The sequence below is a fragment of the Argiope bruennichi genome, chromosome 2, assembly GCF_947563725.1.
Source record: "Argiope bruennichi chromosome 2, qqArgBrue1.1, whole genome shotgun sequence".
Taxonomy (NCBI): domain Eukaryota; kingdom Metazoa; phylum Arthropoda; class Arachnida; order Araneae; family Araneidae; genus Argiope; species Argiope bruennichi.
The window spans coordinates 78,754,408-78,769,749 of record NC_079152.1 but is presented as its reverse complement, the minus strand read 5'-3'; the positions used below and the strand labels follow the sequence as shown (position 1 = coordinate 78,769,749).

Genomic DNA, 15,342 nt, shown 5'->3' with positions numbered 1-15,342 from the left:
GTATAATGATATCTCTTAATTTCAATCCTAATTTTTACCTTAATTTAACCCATGTTTTCTAAAATGTTCACTTATTTCCAGATCCAATTCCCACTTTTTTTTTTATTTAATCACTTCAAACACTCGTTTAACAAAATTGCAAACTCTGCGTTTCCCATGCCAGGAACAAAGGGATAAAAATTCTTAAAACCTGCACTTCTTTTCAAAAGATACCACAGATTCCCTGGCCTAAGTTGACATGTGACAAAAAAAAAAAAAAATATCTATCAGTATCTCATAAATATCACTGAAGGGACAAATTTCTCTCCTTTTTGTGTTTGTGTCACAATGTAGACAGATCTATTGTCTCTTATCACTTATCTCTTGCATATAACATAACTCCAGTGTAAAAACAAGTTGAAGTTAAATTTTAAAAGTGCCCACATTTTGGATGTAAAAAGATATTTCTTTTTCTGCTAAGAATTTAACTTTCACTTACTTATTTTCTTAATAAGACAGGAATAAAAAAAAACATACATAAAGCATAAGCATTCTATAAAATCACTTGTATTATGGTTAAATTGTACAGAATTCTTTCTTAAAATTAAAGAGTAATAAAAAATTACTTAGCATATATGATAGACAAAGAATGCCTGCACGAATAAAATCAATTTTAAAAATACAGGATATTTAAGATAATAAAAGAAGCCTGCGATCAATAAAAACCTTTGTTCAATGTTTCTGTTTGGAAGTCACATACAGCTTAAAATGCAGGCTATCTTCATTAATCTTAGTAGCCTTCTGCTGTACAAACGGATAAAAAAGTTTTAAAAAACAAAAGTGAATGGGAAAAACTTCAGTCTTGTCGCTACTGTATTAGTTCATTGAATCTTTGAATTTTGTTTCTCTTGAAAAATTCATGAACCTGCTTTCTATTGTTAAAAAAGATGACTGCAAACAAAATTCTTTCTTCCTACAATAAAAAAATGTTGAAATAATTCTCATTTAAACAAAGGCACATGCAGTTCTATGGGCTTTGTTGTTAAATACAGTAATATTTGTTATAACATTAAATATATACATACACACACATATTATATATCAAATGTTCATTATTTGATAAACATAATATCAAAAAGAAGTTTTCTATTTTATTTACTTACAATTTTTCACTTTTCTGCTAGAGATCTAAACTATTCTCTATCAATATTTCAAAACTTATTATTTTAAAAAAAATCAAGTAGTAACTATGATTTACTTTCTAAATTGATCCCCCCCCTTTTATTTTCAAAAATATACTATATTGTCAATTCCAATAAACAATTTCTTGAGCAATCTAATAGGTGTAAATTTAATTCTTGAATAAAAACTGCAGAACAGATTATTTTTCCTCATGAAAACAATAGAATTTTTTTTTAAATTACTAGATATAGATGCTGAAGATTAAAAATGAATATTGTATAAAACCACATAATCAGAGTTCCACACACCACGGTGCTGAAATAAAGTCATTTACTATAATCCTTATTATGTTTATAAAAAGTATTAGTTCATTTCCTTCAAAATATATATTGAATAAAATGATACTTAGAAAACTGAAAATAGGAAATTTATATAAGATTGTTGAAAATAAATCAAAATATAACAAGGATATTTTTATTCATATTTTTTTATTCATTTTTCCCACTATTATGCATGATTTTTAATTCTTTGCTAATGTGCGAATAATTGAGATATGGCGTGATCTCAATCAAAAGCACACACTGGTAGCTTAATAATTTGATTATATTTACAGTTTAGAAAGGATGGAATTCGAATTTCCGTATACAAGTACTTCTTCATTTCTTAAGAAATTTAATATCATTATAATCATGACTGCCACAGTAAGTAAACTGGGCACACAGAATTATTTATTTATTTATATTAAAAGTCCTTATTCACAAATAAGTGCATTTGAAAGACTTAGCAAAATATTGGAGAGTATTATTTAATTCTTTATATAACTGATACAAAATATTGCAATACCTCAAAAGTTTTTTAACATTTATGTTCATCTACCTGTTGTTCAAGATGGCTGAATCTGAAACCACTATTTGGCCAATCCTTTGTAACAAAACTATTAATCTATCATTAACTATCATTATTGTCAAAACTATTTCATTTTGTCAAAACTATTAACAAATCATTAACTATTAATTCCTACAACTAATAACTTAGTATTTCTGTTAATAGCATTTAAATATGACTTTTTGAAGACGTTACCTGCTTTTAAATGATACAAATTTTTTATAAGCAATTCTTTTCATTCAATTTTGACTTTGATAAAAAGATGAAAATTTATCGATCTCTTAATACTAGGCTTTTGTACACAAGTCTACAAAAACCAATTTAAAATAACAAATGTATTCCCAAGAAAAGTTTAATTAATGTATACACTAGAAGTTGACTATATATATTTTATTATTTTCTATTTATTGCACAAATATTAATTTAGCAATAAAAGTGAAAAGATATTAGACAATAATTAGGTGATCTAAAACTAGCAAGTGTATTCAATTCTAACTTTTTTAACACTACAAGTTCTGAAAAAGTTACTACCAAAACATTAACTTCAAGAAAAGACTAATTCCTCAACGGATTATCAAAATCAAACAGAAAATAAACATTTTTATAAGTAAATTTGACGCTGATTTAAACACATTGCATGCGGGTACAGTTTTTCACATGCTAGTCAATTAGAAAACATAATTATTATTGTGAAAAAACTTAACACTGAAAATAAAAGACTGGTTAATTACATATAATTTTATTTGAGACTTTCTTGAAAATAAAGATAAATTTTACAGATAATTAATATTTAATTATTGAATGGTAATATTCAAAGGAATTTACTTCATGTAGGGCCATTTTATAAAAGCTGTAGAGGTGTTGGATCTCACTACAAATTTTATGAACAGTGCATACAAGATATTTTCGGGAGGGATATTTTACTTTACAAGTAGTTGTTATTTTTTTCTAATTTATGTTTTCTATGGTTAGCTGATAACCTGAGATTAGTATTTTTCCTTCAAATAAATCTAGATATTGAAGGCATTACTTTACAATGTCTTTGCAAAGACTATTGCTCATTTACATCAAACTATATAAAAAATTTATTTGTATTTTATTTAGAAAATTGTATAAGCAGTAAGAATTAAATAGTGTGCAGATTATCAAGAACATTTCTATTTAATTTGTCTACTTCATAGTTTTTTTGCAAAGTTTTGTAAGAAATATATTAATTAAACTCCTTTCAAATTTGTTGTAATTGTCATGATAAGTTTTCTTTTTTTTTTTTTTTTTTTTACTATCTCCCCACTTTATAATTTTTTTGTTGATTTCCTGAAATGCAGCCAATGAATATTCATAATCATTCTGATGTACTTTTTTTTCTTTTTTTGCATTTCAAATATGCAATGATTTTTTTTTTTTTCTTTAGATACTGTTTTAGTATCCTGAGATGACCACTTTTCGACGATTCTATATCACTAAGGGACAAGACGCGAAAGGATGTTCGCATTTCTGGAATTAACTTTATTGCTAAATGTAAACAACTCCTCCTTTCATCAATCCTCTCAACCCTATTTTGTCGAATTAAACTCATCCTAATGCATGCACAAAAGTGCTGAGGGTTTTAGAATCCGTTGGCAAACAATATATTGATTGCCTTTTTTGTAAATTTGCTATTCTCCAACATGTAAACCCCTATTTATTTATGTAGTACCATAGCTTCTTATTCCATATTGGGAAAAAAAAAATCTGTACTCCCCAAACTATTATACATATTGTCATATAAACATTAAGCTGAAGAGTGGAACATGGCTCCTTAACTAACTGCTTTGTGCCTAGCAATTTGTTTCCTTCTGCGACATAAGATCAGTCATAATTATCCTACATTTTATAATTTTATTTTCATTACCTACTCAAGAGGATATCCTACCCTTCCAGCAATAATTGTTGCTGTAGTTTGTAGATGTTAAAAATTTTGGTATAAAATAATCTAATACCGATTGAATTTTTACCAACTTATGGTTATCTATGTTAATTAGTGTTAGATTATCACAAAAGTACAAAGATTATATTAGGCTAAATCTATCTCTGCTCATAACTTGTAGAAAAACTGGTGTTGCAGATCTCATCTGTTTTTTTGTTTTTTTTTTATTGTGCTTTTACCAATATTAAAATCTAGTCATTATTATTATTTTTTTTGCAATTCCAAAACAGAAATATCTTTCCATTTTATAAATTTCTTTATCATTTAGAAATATATCAGCATTCTGGTTATCGATTATGGTATTTTTTCTCCCCATGGAAGAGGCAAATAAAGTCATCATCTATAAGCAGTTTTTACTATGTCAAGGACATTTGTGGGATCAGACAATAATACTTTCACAGCAGCTTCACCTAAGAAAGTCTCCAAATTTGGCACCTCATCAGTTAGTCCAATCCAATTTATCTACAATGTTTGGATTATTCTTATGTGACCCACTGCTAGGTAAAAATAAGTATGTGAGCATTTTCTCAATAGAAAAATGTTACTATCCTCCGAGAAATAAGCATCACTATCTAAAACCTCACAATTACTACTAGAAAAATCTGATGAGTCATCACAATTGGAATTGCATGAATCCATTTTCAAAATGGGTAAAAAAAAATTACAAAAAAAATGCAATAAAATAAAACAAATTCCTTCAAAGTCACAGAATGTGAGTTCACTGCTGTCTACCATGCAAATGAGATTAGTCTCCAACTTTTTTTTTTAATGTGATCACAGTCTCCCCATTTATAATTTGTTAATATTCAATATCCAAAACATATTTCGGGAAATATTTTATAGAAAAATTTCCCTGTATCCAAATGAACAGATGCATTTTTAACAAAATATTTTCTACAATATTTTATAGTTTGTAACTTCCCAGCCATATAATTTAGTTATTCAACAATAAATTTCAGTTGTTTTTTTTCTTTTCTTTTTTCTCATATAACAAAAAACACTATTTACTATAATTCACTTTTTTTAGTTTCAGGCATGCAAACTGTTCTAAAAAGATTAGAAATTTCTATGAAACAAACAGCAGAACATTTGTATATAATATCAAATGTGACTGTATTATAATGGTATTTCCTATCATAATAAAAAATGCAATGACAACAGTGAAGTCCCTACACAATCATCATCTTGAATATTTTGCTACAAAAAAGCTGGAGTATAAGAGGATTCATTATGAAATTGCTTTAGCATGTCTAAAATTTTAACTCAAGAAATTCAAAAATGACTTTAATTCATATAGATTTAAAGAGCCTAATATTGAAGTAGTAGAATGCTAAATAATAATAAAAAATTAAAAAAAAAGAATTATTTTATCCTCTTTGGAATTAAATAATTGTTTCTTTGAAGAATTGGTGATGGAACTATTGAAGGCTACTGAAAATTATGGAAATTAGAAACAAAAATAAATTAAATATGATTCCTCAAAAAGGATACATGTCCATATAAACATATTTTTAAAAATATCTTATTTTAAAAATTTTAAGTTGAATATTTATCCTTTAATATTAAAATTTATATAACAATAATAACAAAATATAAATAATTTTAATAGTATCAAAAAAATTTATAGCAACAAAAAATTTGAATCTTCATTGAACAATTCATTGAGGTACAAAGCACTGAAAACTAAATATTTTTAAAAAAATATAATTAAACCTATAGATATTCACTATATTCATTATGAAGTACTTAAAAAATAGATCCATGTATAATCTTCTGTTTTAATTAAACTATTAGTTTCAATTAATGGCTTTGCACTTTTTAGCTCAATGACGCCAAGCTGAAGCAAATCATTCCAGTAATGATCATTTTTGTTTAATAATCAATCGATATCATGATTCACATTCGTAGAGCATTTATATATTTCTAGATGGCTACATGATTAGGATATAAATGAATAAAGCATAATGTAATAATAATATGTACATACTATTATTTAATTAATTTTTTCCAAGGAATGATAACTTGGCCTGGAAATATTTAATTATCTCACAGCATTAGTAAAAGAAATTGGCAAAGACACATTCAAATGGAGAAAAAATTACAGAAATTTATCAGATTTCTTTGCTTCTAAAAATATGATTAATTTTTTTTTTTTTTTTTTTTTTTTTTTGCACATTTTTAATATATTTCTCAGTATATTATACAATTAGACCTTTTTTTTACAAGCAATTATTTTAAATTTATTTCATTTTGACAAGAAAATTTCATTTAAAAAAAAATAAAAACTGCTAAGATATCATTTTAAGAAAAATAATACAAATAATAGTATATCAAAGATAAAGGATTACTTTATTTTGCATTAAAAGTGTGCTTCTGTATTTTTCACAATATATTAATATTAAAATGTAATATAAAACAAAAAAAATAATAATAAAAGCATTCAAATTGTTTATTCAAAAATGAGCAAATCAACTGAGTAAACAAAGATGACAATTCCTGACTTTCCATAATTAGTAAAGAGAAAGGCAAAATTTCAAGTAAAATAATTACACAAAAATAACGCAGAAAATTATTGATATATTAAATGCTTGTCAATAGAAATGGGAGAGAAGAAAGACTATTTAAAAAAAATACAGTATAATGGATAATTGTCACACTTAAAATAAAAAAAATAAAAATTCTCAAATGAGGGGGGAAAAAAACTATGTTCCAATTTTTTCTAAGAATTAGTTTTATTAAATTATTATATCACAAACATTTATTTACATCACATGTATTTTAATGAAAGAAATATAATAAAAGTTTCTCATAGTTTTAATTTTGACAACCAACAACAAAAACTTAATTATTAGAAATACTAATTTTTAGAAAAATGTCTTAAAATGGACAAATCCAACAACAACAATATGGAATTTATTCAATTTGCCTTTTTTAAAAGGAGGATAAATATGCTGCACTTGTTAACTTAGTATGAATTTATACTTTGATCCCATAATTTTTTTCAATTAGAACCTTCCAAACAAACAAACAAAAAAACTTGAGTAAATAATGATTAAGAAAAGAAAAGAAAAATTGTGGAATCATTAAGTATTGTTTCATTAAGAATATTTCTTATTTCAATAATTTTAAGCTGAAAATGCCAATGTTTTACTTCAATAATTCATTTATGTTTTGTATTTGTTTTTTATAAATTGATTTTTAAAATTTTTAAATAATAGCTTAAATATTTCTGAGGAAAACTATGTGAATTATTCACAACACTTTCAATAAACAACCAAACAAATCTAATACAGGAGGGAATTGTAGATAATAAGGATTAATTTCCAGGTTGCTGATATAAAAAAACTAATAACCATGGAGAAATCGATTAAAATAAAATTATATGTATATAAATAAAAATTTGCATTAGCATTTTTTAAACTAAAGCTACTAAAAGCTCATAAATTTAATTATCAGAATTTTCTGAAGAAAAAGAAAGAACTAAAATATTAAGAAATAAACCTCTATTAAAAAAATTAAGAATATTCCCCTTGAGCTAAACCATGTTTAACACTTCAATGAAAAATGCTCCAATTTAGTACTAGACTATCAATTAACACTGTTATTTACAAAGTACTAATTACTTTTGTGTGTGTGTGTTTTTCTATTCCCAAGAAAATTTACTTTAAAAAAAAATACTGAAATTGCAAACCTTTTAAAAAATAAGTTCATGGCAGAAAGGAATTCATAAAATGTCACCTCTAAACTTCATTATGAAAGTATATATCGAATTAACTCATCTAAAAATCATAACTAGTTCCCTCCTTTCCCCATACGATACATTAAAATTTCCAGTTTCACAACTATTAACAATTTGTTCAACACATTAAAAAATGCTTCATAATGCCAGGAGATAGTAAAGTTTAAAAAATAAATAAAAGCTATCAACTGACTCTTCAGAAAAACAAAATTATATGAACTTAACATTATAAATTATTATAATGTTACAAAACAGTTTTAAAACAGACTAATAATTAGAAAGTCTAATAATTTTTTAATTAATTGGCAGAAATGGGAAAGTTGAATTATTTTGTTATATTGAAACAAATCACCATAAAACTGTTATGACTTATATAACATTCATATTTGTAAAGAAATAGAAAAGATAAACGAAGATAACTCTGACAAAATAGAAATTATAGAGGTAAACTATAAAAATTTAATTTATAGAGTATCAGTTTATAATTGATTTCCTATCCATACAACAAAAATTATCATATTTTGAAATCAAAGGGAACTTTTATAGTATTTTTATATAAATAAACCATTTTGTTTTTTAAATGACATCTTTTTATGATAATTCATCTTTGAGATCAAGAAGAATTCAGAATAAATTTAATAACATTTTATACAGTTGTTTAATGCACATACAATATATAATAATAAATTAGCAGAGCTAAATGACAATAAATACAATCACTTAGAGAAAAAATTTAAATATTCAAACCTATATTTTGGTGATTCAACTTTCGACAAATTCTTGCTTCACGTTCCAGTTTTTGAAAATCTGTAACAAGAAAAAAGAAATTAGAAACATAATCAAATTTTTAAAACGTAAGTTTTTTTTTAAATGCATTAGCAGAAATAAAAAAAATACATGCCCTTGCTAAAAATTTGATGAAAATAAAGGAAAGGTAGGTAGCAAGGAAAAAGACAAAACAGTGAAAATAACAAAAATATCACAATAACTTTTTTTAAAATATTATCTTTATAGACAGATTTAAAGAAATCTGAAAGAAATTCAATTCATAATTTGTTGTTACGAACATTTATTTTAAAGAAAAAAGGATGTCATTTTGGAACATTACATGAGCAGGATGATAAGCAAAGCTCAATATTTAAAAACTACTTAATAAAACTAATAACATCAAGTAGTCTGGTACATTTGCTTTCTTTTGTGTAGCAAATTTCATTTTCCATTCATTTAACTATATAATATATGCAATTTTTTCCATTCATAAAATTAATATTCAAGGGCTTACAATATTAGAATGGCTAAGCTGGTTGCTAAGAGAAACAGAGAAGGAAACAGAACAGAGAAATTAAAATTTCATAGAGAAACTAAATTACAAAACACACCCAACAAAACAGATGCCACAGCTGTCAATTAGTAAAATTAAAGTTACCAGATTAAATCTATCAATTATTTAAATAGATTTATTAGATTTTTTTAACTTATTCAATATGCACATTGCATTATCTAGACTTTTAAAAAATGGCAATAGTGGTATTTAAGATGAATAATTATAAATCAGAATTGATATAATTAAGAAAATGATCCAAGTCTTTCTACATTTATATGTATAAAATGCTAAGGTACCTAACACAGGAATCATTCTTATTATTTATTATCAGTCAAATGTAAATAAAACATCAAAGATTGCTTCACTAAATGTCTTTACAGTTGCAAAGAATTTAATACTTAAGTTAATTAATGAATGGGTCAATAAACAGGCTTCAAGCAAAAAGTTTTAATTGAAAGGAAAAATTGGCATAATAATCACAAGATGGATAATCACTATGTCTTACCAATGAAAATTGATGTTCATATCTTAAAACAATTATCTTACAAAAATGGTCTTTGTAAAACTTTAAAACACAAAAATTAACTTTAAAAAATACTTTTTTATTCAATTTCATATAGTCCATAACAAGATTTTGAAATCTTGTGATGTAATTCAAGCTCATTCATCAAAACATTCAACTGTGTATTTCTGCCAATCACTAATTCTATAATAGGATTTTGACTTCTGCTTTTAATTCCTAATACATACATTTTTTAATTTGCAATAAATTATTTCATGATTTTCAGTCATAATAATTAACAAGATCAAGGTGTTTTTTTTGTTGTTGTCGTTGAAATGCAGTCCATATTAATCATTTCACAGTCTAAAATGTCAATCTAAAGGAACAAGCCGATTGCCAAAAGTAACTAGTATTAAATTAAAATGTGCCCAAAATTCTTATATCATTATTGAGGAAGTGGCATTTATAAATAGTTATTCATTTTTCCCTTCATGAAATTTAATAGTGAATATGGTGATTACCAGTAATCTAGAAAATAATCTAGATCTAGTAGTTTACAATTTTGATTTGCATTTTATATTACTTTTTCAAAAATTAGAACTTTAAAATTAATTTTTCAAAAAAAAAATTTAAAAAAAAAATAGAGACTTAATATATTTAATTTAAAATGACATAATTTAGAATGGGAACAACCAGGGCAAGAATTAATTATTATTATTTTTTTAATATTGATAAGATGATTCATGAAAAGCCAAAAGAAAAGGAAAAGGATGTCTTCATTATATAAGCAATAGAAATAAAAACTTTGCAATAATTTAAATGTTTTATATTAATATATTAATTATCAAATTATTCCTCTAACAGAAAATAAACATATCATCAAAGTTTTATTCAATTACATCGCGCCCCAAACTTGTGCATCAACAATAGTATCAACTGATAGTCCATTTCTATGCATAACACCTCTTTCAATAAATGGAAAGTTCTCATGATTTTTCAAAGAAGTTTCATCTTTTTATAAATAAGGATTAAGAAAAACCTTCTTAAAAACTAGTAGAGCACATTTTTTTTATCTCTCTTAATAATATATTTTTTTAAAGTCTTAGATTGCAAAATATGTTAGGATAAATAATCAAATATATCATACGGTTTGAGTAAAAAGGTTTCATTTAAAAATTTAGCAATTACAATAAATAAATAAATAAAAATGTTACATAAAATAAACAACAATTTCTTAAAAACTGAGGCACCATCCCCCCCCCCGCCAATACTGTTATAGAAATAGTTTGAGAAGCAAATATATTAATTCATTAATAAAACATAGAAATGCACAATTGTTATGTGTTACTTTATTAATTGATTTAATAGTTAAAAGATTACAAAGCAAATTGTTTTCTGGTGAATAATTTAATTTAAAAAAATTAATTAAACCATCATGAATAAAAGCGAATGATAAGGCACACACTGCATAACAAATTATCTACATGAATAGCTAATGTGTGTTCTAATTTCAAACTTTGCAGAACAGTATTTCAAACAATAAACCTTAACATTTTTCGTAAAATTTGTTAATTACATATTTGAGTATCACTGACTACAGTTTGACTGTTTACAAGTCTTGGCTGACTTTTCATTAACCAGCATAAGGAAATCAGGTCTGTTATGTTTCAAACTCTCAATACTGACAAATTCTAAATTTGATTCTATTGTTAGAATTTCATAGAATAAATCTATTTAATAACAATTTTAATTATTTGAGTTAGATACTTAAGAAGATAAACTAAGACAACAACTAATATAAATTAGTAATTTTTATAAATAAACCATACACATTTATTGAAAAATTCACTAAATTAAAAAAAAAACCTCCGAATAAAGGAAATAGATTTTTAATAATTAAAATACAAAACTGTTGCTCACAAACATTGAAAACTTGAAGAAATAGCAAGAGGAAATGGTAAGTATAAAATTAGCACTGTTTAACTTCATAAAAATTTAATAGCTTTTCAAAAAATATTACAATAATAACAAATAACATTTCTCTTACATTCATTCCAGTTTTTAAAAATTTGACTATTTGAAATAATAATAATACATAATGATACATGATCTTTCCTTGTTACAGATAAAAAAAAAATTTAAAAAAAAAACTTTTATAGATATTTTTACATAAATAAAAGTTGAAAAAGCATTGAATGCATAAAAAAATTTACCTCTTGCCGATAATTTTTTTGTATTGATTATTTTTGCAGCAAATTCTAATCCGCTTTGTTTTTGTACACATCTTCTAACGATGGAAAATGCACCCCTGCAAAATAAATAAATAAAATCATTTAAAACAATAAATCAGACAAGAAGCAAATCTAATAACTAAACAAAAAGTTTTTAAAAATTAAATGAATAAATTGATGTATGAAGCATAAATAAATTGACAGAAATTCACAGAAATCATGAATTTTTTATGCAACTATTTATAGAATACATCTATTTAAAAATACCACAAAAACGAATTAAGATGAATTATAATATGTTTAACTTATGTGAATTCTTCATGCTAATAAAAGAAAAAAAAATCCAATTTGTTTAAATGTGTCAGATTAATAAGTAAAATCTAAATCCATCATCATATGTGAAAATTCAAAAAATGTTTTCCATGTTTACAGTTGATTATAAAATTTTGAAATAAATAACATGCAGGAAAATTGCCCATTTATTAATAAATATAATTAAAAGTATGTTTTTAAAAAATAAACTTTATTACCTTCCAAAAGAAAATAATTTGAAACGTTAAAAAACAAATAAACTATTAGTAAAATTTTATCACGGTAAATAGATGTATCTAAAGTATATTTTTAAAAAATGAAAATATGAATTGAAAATTGCTAACTCTGCAAAAGCATATAAAATAAATTCAAGATATAATTTTTTAAAAAAAACCCATAAACAGTACATTACAAGATATTATTATCATCTGCAAGATAGTTTTAAAAAAGTGAACTATTCTGCATAAAAAATAGCAATGATTTTAATGTATATATCTTAAATCATTATATTTGAAATTATGGAATAACTTCTCGGAAAGCAGGTATTAAAAAAATTATTTTAAAAAATATTAATTTAAAACGGGTGTTTACTTTATTTTGAAAAAATAAATTAAGATATTAATAAGAAAAGGCAAATAAAAGTATATTGAACTGGAAACTTGACAATTTGAAATTTCATATTTCCATGCGAGAATATTAGGAAATTTCGTCTGGAAAACGAAATCAGGGATTTATTTGAATATGTGACTCAATTAATAATTACATTATAAAACTAAACACACAGTTTAACAAATATAAGAATATCTTTAATTTTTTACTGTCTGATTTCTCTAAAAACAGTTTTATGATTGCAGTAAAATGTACTCAAATTGTTTAAATAAATTTTCAATCTAACAATAAACCTAACAAAATAATTAGAATTAAAATCAAAACCTATTAGTTTTGTATTTGTAGATGTATCTGTTTATACCCATCTAACTATCAACGTAATATGTTTATACCGATTTTATCATACTGTATACATTTATAATGAAAAAAAATAGAATCAGATTATAATTAAAAGTCATATAATTTATGAAATATTTTCGAGGACAGAAATCCAAAACAATTAACGAAATAAATTGTAATTAAATGCGCATGAAAAATTTGTGGAAGAAAAATATATCTATCCAACAATATTTGGCTAAAATTAAAATTTAAAAAATTCTTCCAAATTGTATTAAGTTCCCCAAAACTATTAATATTTATACGCAAACAATATACATCAGCATATTCATCAGAACTAACGGGCTACTTGGAAATTCTGTCCTAGAGAATATACAGATCCTCACTACGCCATGTAGAGAATGTCCTTTATAATCAAATCAATGCAGAAACTGCATTTTAAGCTATATTTAAATTCTATTGAGATTCAGAGAAAATTTCTAAACTTGAATTTGTTCCACACATTTGAAATACAAAAAAAACAACAACGTAAGCCTAAAATATATTGTCAATATATGAATCTCCACAGACCGTACTTTACCCTAACTCCCGGCATCAAATTAAGCGAACCCTTAAAATAAATATCCTCATTTCGCTAGAATATGGAATAGGAATACGAACGCTTAATATAATGCTTTTTCATGAATTTAAACATCACTTACTTCCCGAGTTCTTCCTTTAGTTCATAGTTGTCACTAAAACGTGTACATGGTACTGGGATAGCCATATTGATTTCAGCGGATGAAGGAAGATGAGGTGCTGTTTGGCCGCGCAGTCTCGCTACTACTGGGATTTGACATGGTGAATATTATTTTGTTTTCGTTTCTTCATGGATAGGACGCAGCGCCATGCAGAGAGGCCTAATTTACAGCGTCATTACACTTACCCTGCCATATTTTGCCCTGCATAAATACTCCATAAATTATGAAACCTGAGTGGAAATATTGAGAGTCCATAAAAGAAAACCCCTCTGAGCACAAATTGGTAGTGAATGCGTTAGTATAAAAATAAAATAAAGGATTTTTTTTTTTTTCATTATCTTTCATGCTGGGTGCACGAATTTTCTGCTTTCGATTTATGTCTTTTTCACTGCGAAGCTTTCCAGAAGTAAAAATGCTAAAAATTCTATATTTTGGAAAAAAAATTCTTTGAAATATTTGTAATCGTGGAATTACTTTTTTATCTGGCATCATTCTCTTCATTCAAGTCCATCATATTTGTATCTATTATTCTTAAAACTTCGGATTTTTTCAGCGGAAATTTTTTTTCCATGATTCTTTCTACCACTATTTTACTGTTAGAATAGTTTCTTCCACTCATTATACCTCTTTAGTTATTAAAAGTCATTGATTCTGATAAATGAAAGTATTATTACACGAAAAATAAATTATGAGTGTTGATTGTAGCAAAAGATTTTCCATTTAGAACTTCATAAATTTTTTTACCGATAAAAAATTTAACTAATTTTGATTTAATTAATATCTTTCTTTGAACTGGTTATCAAATTATTATTATTTAAATATTTTTTTACAATATAGGATTTTTTAATGTTAGGAAAAAAATTTCCTCGATGTAATAAATACACTTGAAAATTATTAAAATTAATTATTAGTCATCCTTAATCATTCTTTGATCCAAATATCCTTTGATCCGATGTTAAAACAACTTTAACCAAATGATTTTATCATTGTCCAAATAGTAACTGTATTAAATAAAATTGCATTTTTTGACATTAGTTTTGTAACAATTTGAGAAAATTTTTTTTCTTAAAATCAAGTGTTTTGTATTTGGACATAGTGCCTTGCTGAGCGAAGAAAAAATTAAATATATATTTTAATGTATGTTTTTATATCCGAAATGTTTTAAAGATAGAAGAATAAGATAATTTTAAAAAAACGCATAAACGCGAAATACTTCAGTTTTAATTATAAATAATTATAAACGGCGACTAAGCGCATTTTTTTTATACTTCAATATATGCTAATATATTTTTCAAAAGTATTTGTTGGAACACAGATTCTATTATTAGATGTCTATTCTAGATGTTATTCCGTATCAGAAACTAAAATCTTCATATTGAATTAATGATGGGATCCTAATTAGTTAATGATAGGATGATTAATGAACATTCACTATGAAGTAATAAAGACGTAAGTTTCCAAAATTAGCTTGATTAAAAGGAAAACTCTATTTTCCTAGAAATTATAACAGCAAAAAGAAGAAGAAAAAAAAACTGTC

The 15,342-nt window shown here is 24.8% G+C and overlaps 1 protein-coding gene across 8 annotated transcripts in view; it reads right to left on the bottom strand.

Annotated features, from left to right (window-relative positions):
- Positions 1-13,948, bottom strand: part of LOC129961894 (calcium/calmodulin-dependent protein kinase type II alpha chain-like) — an 81,342-nt gene extending 67,394 nt beyond the window's left edge. For 3 of the 8 annotated variants that reach the window (XM_056075514.1, XM_056075519.1, XM_056075518.1), the window contains exons 1-3: positions 13,767-13,946; positions 11,791-11,885; positions 8,499-8,558 (exon numbers count right to left, since the gene is read on the bottom strand). In XM_056075514.1, the coding sequence (XP_055931489.1) occupies positions 8,499-8,558; positions 11,791-11,885; positions 13,767-13,831 (220 nt within the window). In that variant the 5' untranslated portion in view covers positions 13,832-13,946. Of the gene's footprint in view, positions 1-8,498; positions 8,559-11,790; positions 11,886-13,766 lie in introns of all 8 variants that reach the window. The other 5 variants (XM_056075520.1, XM_056075516.1, XM_056075521.1 and 2 more) reach the window with 3 other exon arrangements.
- Between the last annotated feature and the right edge of the window lie 1,394 nt (positions 13,949-15,342).